The sequence below is a fragment of the Simochromis diagramma genome, unplaced genomic scaffold, assembly GCF_900408965.1.
Source record: "Simochromis diagramma unplaced genomic scaffold, fSimDia1.1 OVJJ01000304.1, whole genome shotgun sequence".
Lineage (NCBI taxonomy): Eukaryota > Metazoa > Chordata > Actinopteri > Cichliformes > Cichlidae > Simochromis > Simochromis diagramma.
The window spans coordinates 5,191,332-5,211,264 of record NW_024387030.1 but is presented as its reverse complement, the minus strand read 5'-3'; the positions used below and the strand labels follow the sequence as shown (position 1 = coordinate 5,211,264).

Sequence of the window (19,933 nt, the reverse complement as noted above, 5' to 3'; positions counted from 1 at the left end):
TAAGATTGTGGCAAAAATAAGGACTTTGTTTTTGAGGATTTTTTAAAATTCTAATTGAATTTTGAGCCACACAAAATGACCATACATAGGTGTTTAGAAATAATAACACTCCCTCTATTAAACTTACAATAATTTAAGGATATTGATGTCTTTTAAATTGGTTTAATTTGCTATGATAGCTATCAAAATGTATACTGTATATAATGTATATGTATATAAATGTAAACCTATTTATGCTCTTCTTTGTTCTCAGCAGGTGTCAACACAAGCAGTTTTAAAACGTTTTGTCAGCTCACATTCCGATTGAGGTCACCTAATCTGACGGGTCACGGAATACACCGTAACACCGGTCCTGCATCCGGGTGACGGCAGAGCGCAGACTCAATCCCCGCTGCAGTTCACTGCGTTTCCGTAGCCACTTTGCTACCCGCTGAGCCCTGGTTGGGGAAGGAGCTGGCGGAAACGACTGATCCCGGTCGACTAAACGCCAAAGCTGGCAATATAAATGGCGCATTAGGGCTGCTATCGGAAGGGACTCTCTAAACCAATGTTCGTGACTCGGGCGCTTTTGGAGAATGCGTTGGCAACACCCTCCGTAACATGTGAGATGTATACAGAAAGGTATTAACTGTGCGTTATTTCGGCTAACTAGCTAGCAGCTACCCCCTTCTCTGTATCCAATTTATGGTAGCTCGCTTGATCTGTTTTCTGAACCGTCGCTTGTGTACCGGAGGAAAATGAAGAAGTTTAATATTCGGAAGGTGCTGGACGGCTTGACAGCGGCTTCTTCCTCCTCCTCCGCAACTGCTCAGCCGGGTACTCCCAGGGAAAACGATGTTGTCCAGGAGACTTTACAGTCGGAGCATTTTCAGCTTTGCAAGGTGGGTTTCCGTTAATAACAGCTAACATTAACGAACTGACAGTCAGATGACAGCAGCGTGACACAAAAAAAGAAAGGAAAAAACGCTGACTGCTTTTATTTTTGGATATTAATTTTATTATTTAGGATGGAAACCACTTGAATGTACACACACCAGATTTAAAGTCACACACTTGAACACTACAATGTGATTTATTTATATGTCATTATTTTTAGTCTATTTTAGCCAGCCCTGCCTTGATGTAGTCCATAGTGGGCTGTTTGTATTGCTCTGAATCTTTGAAACTGTATATTCGTCACTGTAAAATATCATAAAATTACAACACAACACTCACCCACCCCATTTGGACATTGCTCACTTCTATTCATGCTGGAGGTGCAGGTCTAACGTGGGTTTTAATGCGAGTTGTTGAGGGCAACATCTGCAGCCTGTATTTCGTTTATCATAATAATAGTGGAGCCACTGCAAATTTCCCATGTTGTGTTTCAAAGGTGGTGAGAAGAACACTTTTTATTGCAAAAACTCCAACTCTAGTAAATATCCACCACCTCTCTTACCTTCAGCTAAACTTCTACTTGGATTTTTATACTAAGCCACCACCATCCACGAGTGCAGCATTCGCTTCAGAGCCTAATCTTTGTGGGTACAGTGCATAAGAGCATGTGAGTGAACAGCTTTGGCAAAATAAATAAATAAAACTGATCATTTAAATCATAACCTCACAGGTCACTACACAAGAGCTCCCCAGCCTTGTTTTTAATCATGCACGGTTTAGTAATGCAGACTGTTAGGGCTTCCTGGAAAGGTTTCGCCCACCAGCTTCAACTCCAGCTGGGAGCAGAACAGGTCAGGTCCCCGGGTTACAGGGCCATGGCATTACCTGTTATGTAATCCTGCTGCAAGCTGCAGAGAGCTTATGGATGATTGAGCAACGTTTCCAACCTGAAACAATTGGGTTATAGATGCCTGATGATGATAATAATTTGGAGGATAAGCTACTGCAAGATTCTGACAATAAAAGTCCCGCTCAAGGTTGTCATATTGAGTTTTACTGTTGTTTTCCAAAATTAATACTTCACAGATATCAAGTAGCCATGAGAAAGATATTTCAATAATGTTTATGCTTTATCTAATTTCTTTTGATAATAGAGCACATTTTCCACATTGATGGATTGCATTTCTTGGAGACTATAATTTTTTAATGTCAGCTCGACTGTGTAGGAGATGATCGAATAGCTGGCTTAAGGTCTAATGTAAATTCTGCTTCTTCTTTTTTTCCTGCAGACTGTGCGTCATGGCTTTCCATATCAACCATCCTCAATGGCTTTTGACCCCGTACAGAAAATCTTGGCCATTGGGACTCAGACTGGAGCTTTGAGGCTGTATCCTTTTTCCCACGTGAAGAGTCATGCAAGGAAAGTAAAGGTTTACTTTTTTTTAAAAAAAACAAAAAAACACTCTCACCCACACAGTCGTGGCACACATGTGTAAGGAAAGTAAATCCGTGTCCAAGTTCCTAGAATCGTTTCCAGGAACTATTTTTCCACTTAAGTTGCCATTCAGCATTCCACAAAGGCACGGGAGTTCAGAGTAAATGATCCTTTCTGTCTATTGTCATCCAACGCTACAAAAAAAAAGAATCTCCAAAACAAGCTAAAGGAATCTGAGTTCTTAGGCTTAGGATGTGTTTCTGTGCAACCAGCAGCCTCCTTCTCCTGGAGCACCCAGGCTCATTAGTGGTATCTCTGCAGTAGCATGAACAGCTCCTCTGCCATATGCCGAGGAGCCAACCTCATCAACTGTGCTGCCCAGTCAGTGCCAGGATGCCACTTCATATGTGCTGTAAACATAACTGGACTTGCACGACATGCACACACAATCAAGCTGCCACAGTGCTGTGTGGCCCCTCAGGCAGTTGGAAGTCAGTTTCGTATTTCTTTGTTTTGAAGGATAAAAATTTGCTTTTACAGCTAACATCCGTGACTCACAGCAGCAGAACTGCCCCTGGATTCCAGGCTATTAAACACTGCATGTGATAGTCTACTCATATCCAGGTTATGCCTTCAGGGCTGACCTATTAGTGTATCAGCTCAGGGTTTCCCTTTGTGCTGGTATCCTGCTTAAGAAGCCCACCTGCCTTGTTTAGATTTTCATTAAGTGGCTTTGTCCTCATCATTATCCACTCTCTAGATTAAGAGGGCATGCTGTTTTTTCACAGGGCTACTCCCACAGAACATACACTGCTTCCATGTTGTCCTAATGTGCAAGGTGGAGCTGATGGGATTACTGTCATTCAGGCAATTGGTCCATTTATCAAAAGATGGTCTGTATCGATCCACCTCACTGCCCCTGGAGTTTGGAACTGCTGCCACAGCTCAGTAGACATAAGTTCAATGAGGTGTCTACAAGCAATAAATGTCTGCTTTTACAAGATCTGCCTCTACTACAGCGTTTTAATCAGTATGTAACTCTAGACATTTCCGTGCTCTTTCCAGTGCAGTTTTGGCAATTATAAAACCATCATATCTCGTGTTTAAGCACATGCAGATAATCTTTGTGTGCGGTGACCGTACACATCTTGAACTTTTTTTAAAAACTAGACATCACGGTTGATCCAGTAGCTGAGTACTTGGGATATATTTTGTTTGGTTGCCGATGCTATAAGCGTAAGAGGTCCCTGGTTTGATACCGGCTTTTTCATTTGATGTGTGTCATTAGTGTAAAAGCACACATGTATAGACAAGTGTATAGTTGCACTTGGCAAACAGAATGTTTGAACAGCAGGTGGGTGGTTCTTCTGTGCTGTGTAGACATGGATGACTTCCTTAGATGACCACATTAGGGATATACTCACTCACTAACATTATACAGGGTGATGAGAAGGAAAAACATAACATTTGAAGCTGTGTTTTCTCCCTGCATACTTTAATTAGTGAACCCAATATAAATATATTAATTTTAACTTTTTGCAAAATCAGTATTTTATTAGGTAAAGGCTGGTCTGATCGTGGTAGAAGTCAGAATTTGTTTTTGAAGGTTTTCAGAGTAGAAATGCTGTACCTGCTTCACTACGCTGTAGTTCCTTCTTTTTTGGTATTAATATCTGCACTTGTAGAAAGACTACTAAAGACATTATCAGTCTTCTATTGGTAAACTAGCATGAAAGAGAACTTCCTGTCATGCGTATCATCTGTTGACTTTGTGAGAAAACCTGCTGATGTTGAAATGCTGCGGTGAACCACAGTGGTTTACCGAACAGGGAAGTGTTGACGTTCATAGGGTATGACTGAAGTGTGTGATGTTTTTAGGGACATGGGGGGATATCCTTAAGAAGGTTACGAGAGCAAATTATTTGGCGTCTGCTGTGACATGTCAAACTTTGTGACATTAGGACTAAAGTGTGCTTTCCTTTCATACATGGGTAAAAAAAATGCATCTGCAGTGTTTTCGTCAGAAAAGTTAACCCCAGTGGCTTTGAGTGAGACACCCATAGTTTTGTTTAAATTATTTTAATGTTTGGTGCAGTTAGCAGCAACAGTAGTCTAAAAAGACACATTAGCTACCTTAATGGGTGTAGCTTATGTATTCAAAACTATTTCTGTTTTGTAGGCCCAGTGAGGGGTCAGTTTAGGTCAAGAGTGGGCCTTTAACTTTCCCAAGGGGCCACAATTTGGGCCTCATTGGAACATCTACTCTTACTAGCAGCAGCTTATAAAGAGATAAAATTAATATTGAGCAGAATTGCGTTCAGCTCCACACCATTCCCAGTTTCTCATGTGGTCTCTTGGGAAGATGAATTTCCCACTCGTGACTTGTGCTGTCCTGTGATGTGCTTACGGCGCTGCTATTGATTTCATGATTGATTACCAGATAATGTAAATTCTAAATTCTCAAAATGTATTTGATTTAATAGTATGACTGGAAATCTTAAAGTGCAGGTCAATACAGTTGCTCAGAGAGTTGATCTATTCAGTAGGATGCACAAATAGAGACTTCCAATATTACCGATATTTTCTGTATATTTGTGTTGTTTGTGTGATTGATTTCCCCACTTTTGTGCCAAGGAAGTCAAAATCTTAATTACAAAATATAATGCTATTTAATAACGGATAAAGCATTTTATTTAATCAGACAAAGCTAATATCCAGTCAGTTCATCGCTGTGTTGTCTTGCAGTCCAAAACGTTAATTAATTCAGGACAAGAAGCAGCAGGAACTCTTCACATCTCAAAAACTGGAACCTTGCAATCAACTAACTGATTATTCAACTTAGGAAGTTACTTAATTTAAGAGAAAAGCAAATCATATGAAAGTTACCATATGACCAACAGTGTGAGACAGGAACTAGCATTTTGATCTTTTTTGTTTTGTGGTGTGACCCATCTTCCTGTGTCCACACTGCCAATGAAATTAAGAAATAAAGAGAAACATGTATTGTTGTATACATGGTCTATTACTATGTAGATTATACCGGTGGCCCCTAAGCTTTTGATCATGTAGTGTGGCAGGAAGTTAGAAAAGAATGCACTCGCTCCCCGCAGTGATAACATCTTGTTGTGAGGTTCGTGTTAGTAATTTCCTGCTAGCCTAGAAAGTAGCTTTGCTCAGCAGTACTATTAACCTATATTGCAGCTGAATCAGTTTTACAATACTTACAGCAAAGAGTTGATAATCACTGGAAAACAACACATACTTCGTGTTCACTGTTGCCTGCTTGCTTAAATGACCCCCACTGGATTACAGAAATATGATGAAAACACTGTTAAATATTACCATTCTTGGTTTTTCAGCTACCTCTCTGCTCTTATGCTCTTATTTATGCATCACCAGAGGGTATGCAATGGACTTAATGACTCTTCCTCCTCCTCCTCGTTCATTGTGGACCTATGGAAACATGATAACCATTAATAATTTTGACAAATGTTGTACACAACCTGCAATGCCAGGAGCTAAAACTGGACACAAAGGTCGTGGGTGAATGTGAGGTCAGTTGCCCACAGCCTTCGACTGGCGCCAGCTAAAAAAGTCTTGACTCTAATAGTCTGAGTTTACCACTGTCATATAACGACCTGATGTCCACTGTTGAGCCCATCCTGAAACAGTGTCCTGAACCCCACCTTAGTTTGTTTAAGGAATGAGGGATTGTTTGATCACTGCTTGCTTGTTTAATCCTGTACAGAATCATACTATTTGAGCCTTAAAATGGTTTTAGTCAACATAGCTGCCAGTCTTTGGAGCATTTCTTTTGCATGCTAACATTAATAGTATGAGAAACACTGCACCTTTTTTTTTTTGTCTCTGTGGTCTGTCTGTCTGTTCATAGACTGGCTGTATGATTAGTGCTCTTGTGGTTTCCTCCTCCTTTTGTGCTTGCATGCACAACTCAGTGCACATATGTCTCTGAGAGTGATTAGAGGCTAGTTGAAAGGATTTTCCCCAATTTCTCTTGTGATTATTCAGCTGCTTGTGAAAGTATTTTGGAGGTTTTTATCTGAGGCGTTACAGCCCCGATGCTTACGTGGCAATGCGTCTGACTTTTGCACTGTTCATAATTTGTGATGCCCCGTGTCTTTTATTAGCTGAACGAGCAGCCTGATTGCTTCTGAATGGACAAATTAAGCAGGCAGAGAATCTCTAAGTTAAACTTAACAGTCCAATAGAGAGAGGTGAGTGTGAAGTTAATCATGCTGCCGTCACACTGGCTGACGCATGTGAATATATGAGGGAGACAGGGCCCACTGATTTTATTTATAACTCATCAGTTTAGTGTGTTACATGCTTTTGCCTGTGCCTTTTTAGGAATGCAAGCGGAAAATGTCAACTTCCATTTAGTTCAGAAAAAACAAACAAAGAACTTAAGAACCTTTGATTAGAAAAATCACAGAAGGCTGGAAATAGCAATTGTCACTTTCATCTTTTTGTGTGAAATTATATTAGAAAAGCTGCAGCATTTTTAAAATAGGTTTTCCTCGATTTCTGCATGAACCTTCCTGGCACCTTTCCAGTTTTCTTTGACTGAGCAAACTTTTAGCTTTGGCCGTGCAGGGGTGGAGTGCTACTGTCAGCACGAGAGCAACGCTGCTGTCATCCAGCTCCAGTTCCTGATCAACGAGGTTTGTTGTCATTACCTGTTCCTTGTGTCCTTGTTTGATTTTCTCTCTCCTCCTCCTCACCACCTCTTCGCTCCCAGCCTGTTCACTCCTCTCCTCACACACCCAGCCATGAATCTATTGATGAATGTGCTTTTATACATCGATTAAAAGTAATGCTAGTGGTGTAACCTGTATTCATTTCAGTTCAATTCAGTTGACTTTACTTGAATATTGTCCCTTTGAGCTAATTTTACTTCAGCACACTTTATACTGTAGAGTCTACGAGCTTTATATCACATGCTTGTGATACAGCCATATAAAGTGTCAATGCCAAGCCACATGATGTTTTCTCAACGCAAATAACTGCTCTGTTTATCACCGTCACCACAGGGGGCGCTGGTGAGTGCCTTAGCTGATGACAGCATCCACCTGTGGAACCTGAGGCAAAAAATCCCTGCTATCCTGCATTCGCTCAAGTTTAACAGGGAGAGGTACAGTAATGTGTTTGTTTGTCTGCTGCTGCATTTGCTGCAACACTGCATCTGATGTGAACAAAATTTGCCTTCACAGCTGGCCACATGCTGTGGGGCTGCACCAGCTGTTTTTAGCCAATAAGGAAAATCTGTGACTAATGGTTCAGTATTAACAATGCATCAAATTACTACATTTTAGAAGGAATGTGGCACCCACAGATTTTTATCACCCAGCTTTGCAATTTTTCTCAGCTCATTATTTGGATTTTTGGCCTGCAGATTTTTTTTCCCTCTCTCTGTTCAGACCCTCTTTCAAATGTAGCAGAAATTTTATGTTGGCCAGAAGGACATTATAATAATGCTACAGGAACACCGTAAACATAAGATGATCCCACCCAGGGGTGCGGCTATCTGCTGCTGACCCGGTGTTCACCGCAGTATATAAGGGATCATTTGTGCCAAGAGCCAATCGGTATACTGAATAATGAGATGCTGTGATGTGTTTTTATTGTTGTTATATTGAAGTTTTATATGCGTGTATGTATGAATGTGGGTTGATGTGAAGGGATTTGATTCATTTTGTTTATTGCTTAGTGAACCGAAGACAATTTTCCATTGATGTTGATAATAAAGTTATTGTATTCTATAATCCAGTGGGACATATTTGCACTGAAATAGCAAGGCAAAAATGAGCAGTAAACTGACTTAAATGGCAGTATATTTTGACTGTGTGCTACTTTTCCTTTCATTTAACAGTTGCTACAGATATTTTGCAGCATCTTGGTGGTTTAAACCATCAGGTCTGTTAAAAGAAACACCACACTTTTTGTTAAGTCAGTATTTCCAAGTTCATTTAAAAATGACTCCAGATTTCCTCTGGAAAAAAAAAAAATCACAATTAAGGTACAGACTAATAGCAAAAGACAAAACATTTTTGCAGGTTCATTCTATTTCAGATAGTAAATGTTGTGTATGACTGGATTCTTCTTTCACCCAGTTGAGAATAGGCAACAGTATTTACTCTGCTGTTCCCCCCAACTGATCTATATATAGTCTAGCTTCATTAGTGTGACACAGTGCAAGGCCTTTGTAATTAAATCTTACTCACTTGCTTCTTCTTCCAGTTGGACCAGCGTGATTAGGGACAAGGGTAACCGTCTGATGCCAACTGAGTCATGAGATAATAAAAAGCCTGGTTGTGATGGATCTTGATCTCTTCCAGAATCACATACTGCCACCTGCCCTTCCAGAGCAAATGGCTGTACATCGGCACAGAAAGAGGAAACATCCACATTGTCAACGTGGAGTCCTTCACTCTCTCAGGCTACGTTATTATGTGGAACAAAGCCATCGAACTGTGAGTCTGTATTTCACAACTACACCCCTCCTCCCTTTACTCACTCGCTATTTGCATATCTTCTTTGTGCAGCTGACACTCGACCAGGAAACTCAAAATTGCAAAGGAATGCGGTTGCCGGCACTTGCAGAAACAGTTAGTCCTGTAAGCTGAGAATACTGTAGCTCTGATCGGTATGAGGGCGGTATGGAGGTGGTGATTGTGCCATGCCAGGACTTGCAGTTGAGACTTCTGGAGGTGTTTGCTGCCAGATTTAACAGAACATCTCTGATAGGAAGTGCCCACTTCATAACCCCAGTGACCCATCCTGTGTCACCCACTCCCTCGTGTAAACACCCACTGTAAAGTTTGCAAGGAATTTTACATCACATCCTGCATCTTCTGAGGGGTTCCCATTTAATGTCACATGCAGGTGTATGATCGAGGTGGATAAAATCACTATCAGTATCTTTTCTGGTTATGATAGCATTTTTGTGTATCGAATACAGGTTTTCCCAGCACACGGGAATTTAAGGTGATCATTTTTAAACAGCTTTGCTAAATGGTGGATTATTTACTTGATACATAATTTAACAAGTGATAATAAAAATAATTTCTGGTCAAACAGGGCAGCACTGGCAGGTCGAAGCGCTCTTCATACTTGCAATATCTAGCAAAGTTATTTTGCTAGATAAAGTTTAGGAATTCTGTCGTTTGGGTCATCCCTCCAGCATTCCCATTAGTACAGACTGAGCCATTATAACTGTGCAACATTTAACAGTTCTGTAAAAGACATTAAGTCTGTGTCTTTCAATGCCACCTACACTGTGTAGATGAAAGTACCAGACCACCTGCACATTATACCTACTGGAGCTGCTCCGCTACGAAAAACCATACCACGAAGATCCCAGCACACATGTTTAGTGCTGATGATAAAGCAAGATGATGTTTGGAGCTTTGTGAATATTGACTCGGCAATCCATTGGACAATTTTACACTCTATGCGCCTCAACGCAACGCTGTTCTGTAACTTTGTGTGGTTTGCCTCTGCGTGGCTGAGTTACTGTGGTTCCTAAACACTTCCAATTTGCAATACCACTTACAGTTGATTGTGGAATATCCAGGAGGGAAGTAATTTCACAAAGTTGTTGCAACAGCGGCATCTTATTATAGTACCACATTGGTATTCAGAGAGCTCTTTGGAATTAGCCATTATTTGACAAATATTTGTAAAGGCAGACTGTATGGATAGATGCTTGATTTGATACACCTGTGGCAGTAGGAATACACCTGAAATTAAAGATTAGGCAGTGAATTATTACTTTTGTTCATATAGTGTGTTATATAGGTACTTTGATCATTTCATGGACCTCATTCATGCACGCCTCAGTAAAATGTATTGGGGACAATTCATTACAAGCAAATGATGAAATTATTGCTGTTGTGCTGTCTGACATTTCATGCATGTTAGGAACACAGAAGACAGACTTCTAGAAATGGCTGAAAGGAAAAAAAACGAACTGTTAACCTCAAATCTCATTAGCAAGCAGTGTCATAAAACTGTTTTGAGTCGGGACAACATAAAGAAGTCGCTTTGAGGCTGTGAGATTAGTTTGAGCAAAGTGAGACTAAATGCAGGTGCCAGAAGTTTTTTTTTTTTTAAATATAATGTTAATATACCGTTGATACTCTTAAAGTAACTGAATGTATTCCGAATTGGGTGGTTTGCAAAGTGATACCAAAATGTTACTGGTACAATCTAGTAAGATTGCCGTCATGACTCGCTGTGAAGTGATCAAAGTACACATTGATACATGAACTCAGGGTCATTCAGATTAACAGAAAGAAGTACATGTCTTAAAAGGACTGGTTACATGTCTACCACCCAACATTCCCACAAAATTTGCCCATTCTGAGCCCTTGATTGGGGCTTAAAAGGGGTAGTGAAATTACTATTTTTTTTTCTAAATGAAAACTTTAGTCAGTAGAAGTTTTTCCAAGCAATTTTATTTTCCATGTGCCCACCAGCGAGCTAAAAAAATTATTTTAGAAAGTGACTGGCAGCTAAAATTGGTTGCATAAAGGTGTGCGTGTGTATGAGGCTGCTGGTGAAATCGGATAAATTGCTCTTTTAGATCCTGGAGTTGAAAGTGTCAGAGCAAAGTATGCCATCCTCTTAGATAAATGTGTCAGATGCAGGAAGTGGAGATGGGGAAATGATTTAGCTTGTCTTGATTTTGAAGATGAAAAGAAACGATGTGGTGTGAAATCTAAAGCGAAATATTCAGTTATGTCTTTGTAGAACCTCTGATAGAATCGTCTTTTCCACGCTCTGCTTCATAGCTTGTTGCCTTTGGAAACTCGTGGACTCTCCTACAGTGGATAGAAACACTGTGTATGGCGCTAATGATCATATCTGGTGTTATGCTGGAAATGAAACTCAGTTTTAACTAGTTAATTTAAAGTAATGTTTACCGACGATTCCGTCAGTTAACAATCTAGGTTAAAATAATCTTTATTACAATAAAATCCAGTTCACAAACATGATAACTGGTTATTAAGCCTGGTGTTTGTGGTGCGGGTGTATCACAATGTGGTGATTACCGGCTGGAGTTCATATTCCGCTCCATCCCTTCCTTTTATTCACTGCGACATCACTGACTGTATCGACTCATCAGCAGCAGCAATGAGATCATTAGCCGCTGGAGCCAGACCACACTCAGAGGCAGCAACACTTTCTTTAGGCCAGACCTTCACTTCCTCCATGCCCCTTGCTCTGTTGCCACGGTGATCCTGTCTTGAAACACTATAATCTCTCATAGACCCTCATGTGACCCTACTCTCCCTCGCTGTTTGTCTCTCTCATATGTCATGGCTATTTTTTTTATTTATTTTTTCCTTGCCTCCCCTCTGGTGCGCTGATGCACATTTTCATCTTATTATCTTGTCCTTTTTTTCTCTGTGCAAGACCAAAGATTGGGGCTTACATTTTGGATGTCTTTCCTAATTGCCTCTATCTTACCGCCCTCTAAAAGCTCCACTGTATCACTATATTTATCAGATACATTTTACTCATCAGTGGCAAATATACCTAAATTGACTTGGACTGTCTCCCATTTCTTTCTTTCTCTGACAGATCCACCAAGACACACCCAGGGCCTGTTGTGCACATCAGTGATAACCCCATGGATGAGGGCAAGGTAACTGATAGCTGAACATTACATTGCCTATAGAGAAGATAAACAATTGTACGTCATCTGATGATGTTATGTGGAGAAGCAGAGCTGGAAATGATTTTTAGTTGGATCTCAGAGACTGTTCAGTTATATAATGTAAAAGTTCATGTCTTTTAAAAGAAATATAGGCTTGCTTTTAATTCAAGAAAGTTAAAGTTCCATTTAAGTGATTAAGTGAACTGGAGATAATCAGTTAGATAAAGATGGATTGCAGGGGACATTCCTGCTTTGGATCATAGGTAATGATGTTTTACCTCAACTAGCAGTTACTGTTTTCCTAGAGCTAAAGATAGGACAGTCTGCAGTGATGGCACAGAGTATGCTACCACTGTGACTGTAAAAAAGGCAGCGACAACAACAACTAGGAGCATTTGGGTTGACTATATTAATTTGCTACTAGTTGCTGGTAGACAATTTGGCACAGGAATTCATGTTACTGCTATCACCAGTTGGGCATTTGCTGAAATTTCAGTTTGTTGTTAGAGTAGTGCTTTTCCGGGACACTGCAAATAAATTGCACTTTTGTTAAAATAAATAAATACACAGAGTATTATAGCTCATACCTATGAAGCATATGAATTGGATTTTTATTTCTGGAATCTCACTGTTAAGTTCTTTTGGAGTAGCTCTGCATTATTTAGAGGTGAAAATGATCATCTTGGTGCGCCCCCTCATTTCATTCACTGTCTTGAACAAGCCTCAATTTAAGCCAGCTGTCTTTCTATTGGCCTGCCCCCTGCAAACACAGTTTGAACAGCAGACAATATTCGTCTGAGATGACCATATTAAGGATATCCTTTCTCACATCATATAGAGCCAAAAATGCAAAAACACCTACGCTCGTATGCAGACCCTTCTATTTGCCTCTTACAGGCCATTTCAAAGGGTTTATGCGTATCTTTTAGCCTGTTCTCACAAGGAAATTCCTAACTATTGGAAAAAATAGTTATAAGCTACTCTAGTGTTTACATGATTGCATAGTAAGTGAAAACTTAGTTGCTTCTTACAGTGTGTAAATGTCAGAATATTGCATCTTATGCCATCTTAAGCAATGTCATAAAAGTCTACTAGGGAATGTAAAATAAATAACTGTCATACATTCATAAAGTGAATTCATTATGAACCAGTTTTGTGCAGAATGTAGTTTAACAACAGTCAGCTGAGCCTTACTTGCTTTACTTGTTATTTCAGCTTCTGATTGGATTTGAGTCTGGGATAGTAGTGCTGTGGGATTTGAAGTGCAAAAAAGCTGACTACCGCTACAATTATGATGAGGTAAGGAATTGTTTTCCTTTGTTCCAGTTCTTGTGAGGAAACTAGTTTGTCTGGTGTTCCTCACTGTTGTCTGAGAAACATGTTTGGTCTTGTTGGGTTTCTTTGTAAATCAGTTAACACATGAAAGAACTCTCTGAAGTTTTATAATGACACTTTCATTTTAAGAGAATGGAAAACAGCTCAAAATAACATTATCATGTATTTTGCTAGTTACTCATGAAGTTTTGAAGCGACCCAAACTATCCGTGGACAAGTATCACCTTTGTTGAGACAAACCCTGATTTCCCCAATGATGTAGAGTTACTTTGCTATTCTGAACTGTCAAACATATGTCACTTGTACATTATGTATCACACTCTGTTAAACGGCTACCGTGGTTTCTCAGGCAATCCACTCAGTCGCCTGGCACCATGAGGGCAAACAGTTTGTTTGCAGCCACTCCGATGGCACTTTGACCACGTGGAATGTACGAACCCCAGCCAAGCCCGCACAGATCATCACACCACATGGTAGGAGCTGTTGTATACACACACTTGTATTGTTTATATTCACAGAGGCATGATTAATGGAAAAACTATATATAGGCCTTTAAATAAAGTGTAGTCCCGCCAGTCTTTGAGACCTGACAAGTATAACAGATGGATGCCGACATGTCCATATGTTCACATATGCACCATATGTACTGTATTCCTGCAATGTAAAATATAATGAGTTTTTGTTTCGGGGATTTGTTTTGTTTTGTTTTTTTGGCATCTTGAAATCCAATAGGAAAGCAGCCTAAGGATGGAAAAAAGCCAGAACCATGCAAGCCTATCCTGAAAGTGGAATACAAAACAACAAGGGCTGGGTGAGTGTGATGGTAGTTCCCACCCATCCTGTGTCTTAACGGACGCTAGTTTGAAACCATATCCTGTACTCAAAATGTCCTTTCCTGTTATTCTGAATATGTAACAGGTTAGTCTTCTTGACAGCGTCCTTATGCTGATGAAAAAGCCCTGTCTAATAAGTAATTAGACAAGGCAACAGTCTCACGATACTTGTTAAATATAATGATTTTTGACAAAGCTGGCAGCATCTGAAGAGATGCTCTTATGTCAAAGCCATTAACTAAATGGCCAACATTTCATTGAAAGTGATCTAATAATTTTTTCTCAGGCGTTTGAGGACGGGGATTAATATAGTTTTAATAATGATTAAAAAGTAGGCTCCTCCCAGCACGGGTTCTATCAAAATCGGGCCAAAAAGTCCCCAGAGAAAGCACCACAGTAAAATTTGGTGTCCCTCTTTACCCATTTACCGCTGAATACACGTGGTAATTTTTCATCTGCCACAACTAATTTAATTTTATTGAAGAAGCTATTAAAATATGTGTGTTTGTTAAACCCAGGGACCCATTCATGGTGCTGTCTGGAGGTCTGTCTTACGATACAGTGGGGAGGAGAGCCTGTCTTACTGTGATGCACGGAAAGAGCACTGCTGTTCTGGAGATGGACTACCCGATTGTGGATTTCCTAACGCTGTGTGAAACTCCATATCCAAATGGTGAGCTGTGACACTAGTCAGAACAGCATATGCAGTTACCAACTGAAACGATGCCATTATCCATGTAAATTTTCTGCCGATTTGTTTTCTAGACTTTCAGGAGCCTTATGCTGTGGTGGTCCTTCTTGAGAAAGATTTAGTTGTAATAGACCTCGGACAGATTGGGTAAATATTCAACTTTCTAGCTGTGGTTGTATTAATAATTATATTGCATCAAAAAACATGGATATTTTACATTTTGCATCTAGATTCTATACCAAATGGCCACATTGCCCACCCTAAAGTACGCTATATTAATATACAGAGTAATAAACTTTATTAAAATTTCAAACTTTGGTGAATACATTACACAAAATCTAGCATCTTTTGTTAACATTTATTATCGCAGCTATAAGTTTGACATACAGGTCAGAACATGTAGCATAATGCTGTATAATATTTAGTGTAAACATGTGACTGATTATCGTGACAGGTATCCCATATTTGAAAACCCTTATCCTCTGACTATCCACGAGTCACCGGTGACCTGCTGTGAGTATTTTGCTGACTGTCCTGCTGAACTTATTCCTGCACTTTACTCTGTCGGCTGTCGGCAAAAGAGGCAAGGTTACAGTAAGAAGGTAAATGACTCAGTTGTGTTGTCTGTGTGAATTGAGCATTTGACTTCACCGCAGACAGAAGCTTCATTTTTGTTTATTTGTTTTTAACAGGAATGGCCCATTAGTGGGGGAAACTGGGGCCAAGGCACACAGAGTTACCCTGAGATTATAATCACAGGGTCTGTATTGATTGAATAAAGTAATAATATAATGAGTCGTGTTTACTTATTTTAAGATGTGCACAGGTCTTGTTCAGTAATAAATGTTTAATTGTTTTGTTTTTATTCTGTCTATCCCCTGCTATAATAGACATGCTGATGGGTCAATCAAATTCTGGGATGCTTCTGCACGTGAGTATTTTGTTGTTAAGAGCAGTATATTACTTACTACAAAAAGTTCATCCTTGCATGTCTTTATCTTTAATTTTCCTTCCAAGGAGATGTATTCATGCACTAAATTAAAAACTTTAAAAACCAAGTGGTCCCATTGGTTATATGGTTACTGTTACTACGACATACTGAAGTGTGCACATATTTTAATACTTTTTATGGCCATAGTTACGACTGACCCTGTAGTTATAATGCTACTGAACCCAGACACTTCTATTTGGTGTTGAACTACATTATTTTGTCCTAGAAATTACTGTTTGCAATTCTCATTAGTTTGTGCAATATAACACACCAATGACAAGAAAACTTATCACTTTCTTTCTGTACTTCACACATTACAATAACCTGTGAATTCTGATGGATTTCGAGCCGGATGAGCTGCTACGTCACTGATGTTCTGGGTTTCTTTGTTCACAAACTAATTCCCATCTCTAATTCTAGTTGCTTGGATTTTGAACGTAGTGCTCCTTGAAAGAACAATATTAATCACCACCACCTCGATTCCTGTTGTAACCTGTGCTATCGAGAGTGCACTGATCGCAGTGAATCATCATGTCCTTATTTTCCTTCCACAGTAATGCTTCAAGTGCTGTACAAGCTGAAGACTGCCAAGGTGTTTGAGAGGGCTCGTGGAAAGGAGGAGAAGCCAAACACAGATATAGTAGATGAGGACCCATTTGCCATCCAGACCTTGTCCTGGTGTCCCGAGAGCCGGATGCTGTGCGTGGCTGGAGTATCTGCTCATGTTATTGTCTATAGGTTCAGCAAACAAGAAATTACCACTGAAGTTGTTCAGGTAAATTGCTTGGGGCATAATAAACTGATAGAGTGAATGGGTAAATTATTCCTAAGGTCAGGATGGATGGATAATAATCGATAAACATTTAAAAGAACAAGCCTTTTTTTTTGTCTTTTTATTTTCTTGTTTAGCTCTTGGAGGTGCGAATGCAGTGTGAGTTTAGCGAAGTGGACTCTCCTGACCCAGGAGGAGAGCAGACCCCCACCCTGCCAACCCCGGGAGCTTCCTCCAGCCCTCAGGAGAGTGAGCTTCCCACTCAGCCATCAACAGGGAGCAACTCCTCTGATGGCCCCCGAGACAATATACCATGTCTACAGTATGGAATTTCTTTAATTTTGCCTTGGCTTCTGTTTTTGTGAAGCAGGCTGTCACAGAAGAGATGAAAAACACAAGAAAAAAAGAATCCTCTTAATAAAATGCTTTTAAAGTAATAATAATAATAGCAATAAAAATGATGATCCAGAGTGTAGCTTGCCCAGAGATGATAATTTATTCCAGTGTAAACTGCAGCCTGCTGTCGTATCCTGCTGTGTGTTTGATGCAGGGTGCGGAGCTCCCCACTGAAGCAGTCTCCGGGCAACCAGGTGGAACTGGTGATCCAGCTGGTGTGGGTGAGTGGGGAGCCACCTCAGCAGATCACCAGCCTGGCAATCAATTCTTCCTATGGCCTGTAAGTCCCTTATGTTCAATACAGCTGATGCTTTTGACATGAGGTCACATCACTTTGGGCTCTCACTAGTCTTCATAGCTCGGTATCCTTTTTTGTGCTCAATTTGTGTGGGTAAAGAAATCGTAATTATATCCTGTCTCAAAGAACACTGTAACCAAGCATTTGCAACCAAGTGCAAAAGTAAATAAAGCCTGCCTAAATCATAATTTGGAGTTCCACTGCATTCTTTGACCTTTCTGTCTTTCAGTGTGGTGTTTGGAAACAGTAACGGTCTGGCTGTGGTGGACTACCTCCAGAAAACCCTGCTTTTCAATATGGGCACATCAGAGCTGTACAGCCCATCTGACCCCTATCAGAGGCAGCCTCGCTCCCCACGTAAAGCAAAGCCTTCCGGAGGTGAGCTGCACTCAACCAATTAAACACTCTTTCTGTTGATTTCTCTCTGTGTTCTGCTGAACTTGTCACCCTGGATAACATTTATCTCACTGAAATACAGTAAATAATTTGCTACGCTCCTTGTATTCCTTTATTTTTTTTGCTGAACACTTTTGGAGGCTGTTGGAGGTGGGTTAGGGAGGCAGAGCTGACACTTGGCAGCTGCCCTGACTTCGCACTGTGAGCACCGCCCCCTGCAGTAGCTCCTCTCCCTCAACAGGGGGCATTGCTGGCGGATTCTCCATCTGTTCAGTTGGAAGGAGCAAAGACAGTGGAGCATGCATGTTAGAATGGATGCTGTAGCTGAGCAGAGCCGCTCTGCTGTAATAGCACTGCCTTTTGATTCTGTTTACTGACAAAACAATACATAAACCTTGTTTACTTGTTTCAGCCTTGCTGTTTCTGTCATGTCTTCTATTGTGTTTTTCTCTCTTTGCCTAATCATCCTGTCAGTCACTGTTTGTCTTCATTCTTTTTAGTCTCAGTCGCTTGATGCTAGATGCAGGACTCTTATCTGCATTTTGTTTGGTTGCCTTTTAAAAGCAGTCTTTAATTTATGCAAATTGCAAGAACACTATTGGAAACATATACTGTTTTAACAGTGAATCAAATAGAAATTCAGCAGCAAGCAGCTGAGACTTCACATTTTCTTCTGTTTTGCAGTTAGTTTCAGGCATTTTTCTGTCTCACTGTTTTTACTGTTGATCTCTCTCTGTGATTTGGTAAAGACATTCCAACTGTGACGTCTTGCATGTCCAGACTTTCTATCTTGTATTCTGAGTCTATGAAAAAACTACGCTCATCTCACTTCAGTAAGTCCTGTTGTGTCAGATTTTTCTTTCTCCCCTACCCACAGTGTCATTGTTCCCCTCTAAGCCTTTCCTTTTATCTCATAGAGATACATTCTCTGGTTTTATTATAGCACCCCAAATCTCCAAAGCTCAGTACAGACTTTTCTTTGACATTTCCAGTGAGGATGGAGTCAAATTTCAGACTTGAGAGAGAGTATCTTTAAAGTATACACCTATGATTTGACTACTAGACAGCCAATACTGATGCATTTAGTGAGCTCACTTGTGGTAGATTTGTAAACTGAAGCAGAGCTTACTTGCTAAATTGAATGATTACCTCGTTGTATGATTGCCTTTGTAATACTTGAGCTGTTATTGTTACTACATGTGCAATAGGAATTAACTGCAGCGTAATCCTGTCTGACTCTTAATTACAATTTCTGTGGCTCCTGCAGCGACTTGTGATTCCAACGATGGGTCCAATGCCTCAGAGGACCGCTGCAGATCACCTACTTCAGGTAAGTCTTGGCGTGAACTACCGAATGTATCATTTTCTTTTGAAATTCGTCTTTCATATCGGCTGCCATTTGTCATGTAGGCTCTACCTCACCCTGCAATTCAGATGATGACAAAAAGCAGAATTTCATAGAGAAGGGTATTGTATTTTCAAGTGTATGACCCTTTAAAAGTTAATATTTAGACGGTGACTAAAGTTCTCTGACTTGTATTTTTGAACCTTATTTCCAGTGAAGTTGAAAAGCAGGCGCTTTTCCAAGACGGTTGCCAATGACTTTGGTACTGTATCTTTCAGATGTATTCTTTGTGATTACTCACTCTTTCTCTCTGAATGACGGCGTTCTAACCACACTGTGCCTTAATCCTACGCAAGCCTGTGCATACTGTGCCAGTTAAAGGAATAATTGCATTAAAGAAATCGGTTTTCACTAATCACATAATGTAGGGGTTTTGTAGAAAATGAATCAGGGATGTTGATCAAGTGCATGACAGGATGACTCTTCAATTTCAGGTGCAGATTTTCTATGCAGATTTTTACCAAAATACTGTAGACTGCTGTTACACAACTTAGAATATAGTATGGAAAAATGAAATTTTACTTGAGGATTATTTTTTGTGTGTTTTGTTTTTCTTGTTTTATTTTTTGAAACTAAAACAAAAGCATAGAAAATCTGCTTCTCGCCTCAGTCTTTACAGCACTAACATCAAAATGATTTCTCTTGGACTGTAGATACTTGCTCTGCGTGTTTGATTCCAGGGCTTCAGTTCAGTGTTAACTGTTTGGCTGTCCACTGATTCTTTTTATTTTTTCCCCTCCTCCTCTCTCTCCACCTACTCTCTTTGCATAACTATGTTCACTGAATTGTAATTACCTTATTTCTCAACTGCCTCTTGCTTTGT

At 40.1% G+C, this 19,933-nt stretch overlaps 1 protein-coding gene across 5 annotated transcripts in view; it reads left to right on the top strand.

Moving 5' to 3' along the window:
- The first annotated feature begins 379 nt into the window (after nt 1–379).
- stxbp5b (syntaxin binding protein 5b (tomosyn)) overlaps nt 380–19,933 on the top strand; it is a 29,510-nt gene continuing 9,956 nt past the window's right edge. For 2 of the 5 annotated variants that reach the window (XM_040042465.1, XM_040042464.1), the window contains exons 1-19: nt 382–881; nt 2,166–2,263; nt 6,912–6,993; nt 7,363–7,463; nt 8,668–8,802; nt 11,918–11,981; nt 13,209–13,292; nt 13,678–13,801; nt 14,061–14,139; nt 14,680–14,834; nt 14,927–14,999; nt 15,307–15,454; nt 15,545–15,612; nt 15,743–15,783; nt 16,398–16,618; nt 16,753–16,937; nt 17,166–17,291; nt 17,539–17,687; nt 18,973–19,035. In XM_040042465.1, the coding sequence (XP_039898399.1) occupies nt 738–881; nt 2,166–2,263; nt 6,912–6,993; nt 7,363–7,463; nt 8,668–8,802; nt 11,918–11,981; nt 13,209–13,292; nt 13,678–13,801; nt 14,061–14,139; nt 14,680–14,834; nt 14,927–14,999; nt 15,307–15,454; nt 15,545–15,612; nt 15,743–15,783; nt 16,398–16,618; nt 16,753–16,937; nt 17,166–17,291; nt 17,539–17,687; nt 18,973–19,035 (2,140 nt within the window). In that variant the 5' untranslated portion in view covers nt 382–737. Of the gene's footprint in view, nt 882–2,165; nt 2,264–6,911; nt 6,994–7,362; nt 7,464–8,667; nt 8,803–11,917; nt 11,982–13,208; nt 13,293–13,677; nt 13,802–14,060; nt 14,140–14,679; nt 14,835–14,926; nt 15,000–15,306; nt 15,455–15,544; nt 15,613–15,742; nt 15,784–16,397; nt 16,619–16,752; nt 16,938–17,165; nt 17,292–17,538; nt 17,688–18,972; nt 19,036–19,115; nt 19,173–19,264; nt 19,313–19,933 lie in introns of all 5 variants that reach the window. The other 3 variants (XM_040042461.1, XM_040042463.1, XM_040042462.1) reach the window with 3 other exon arrangements.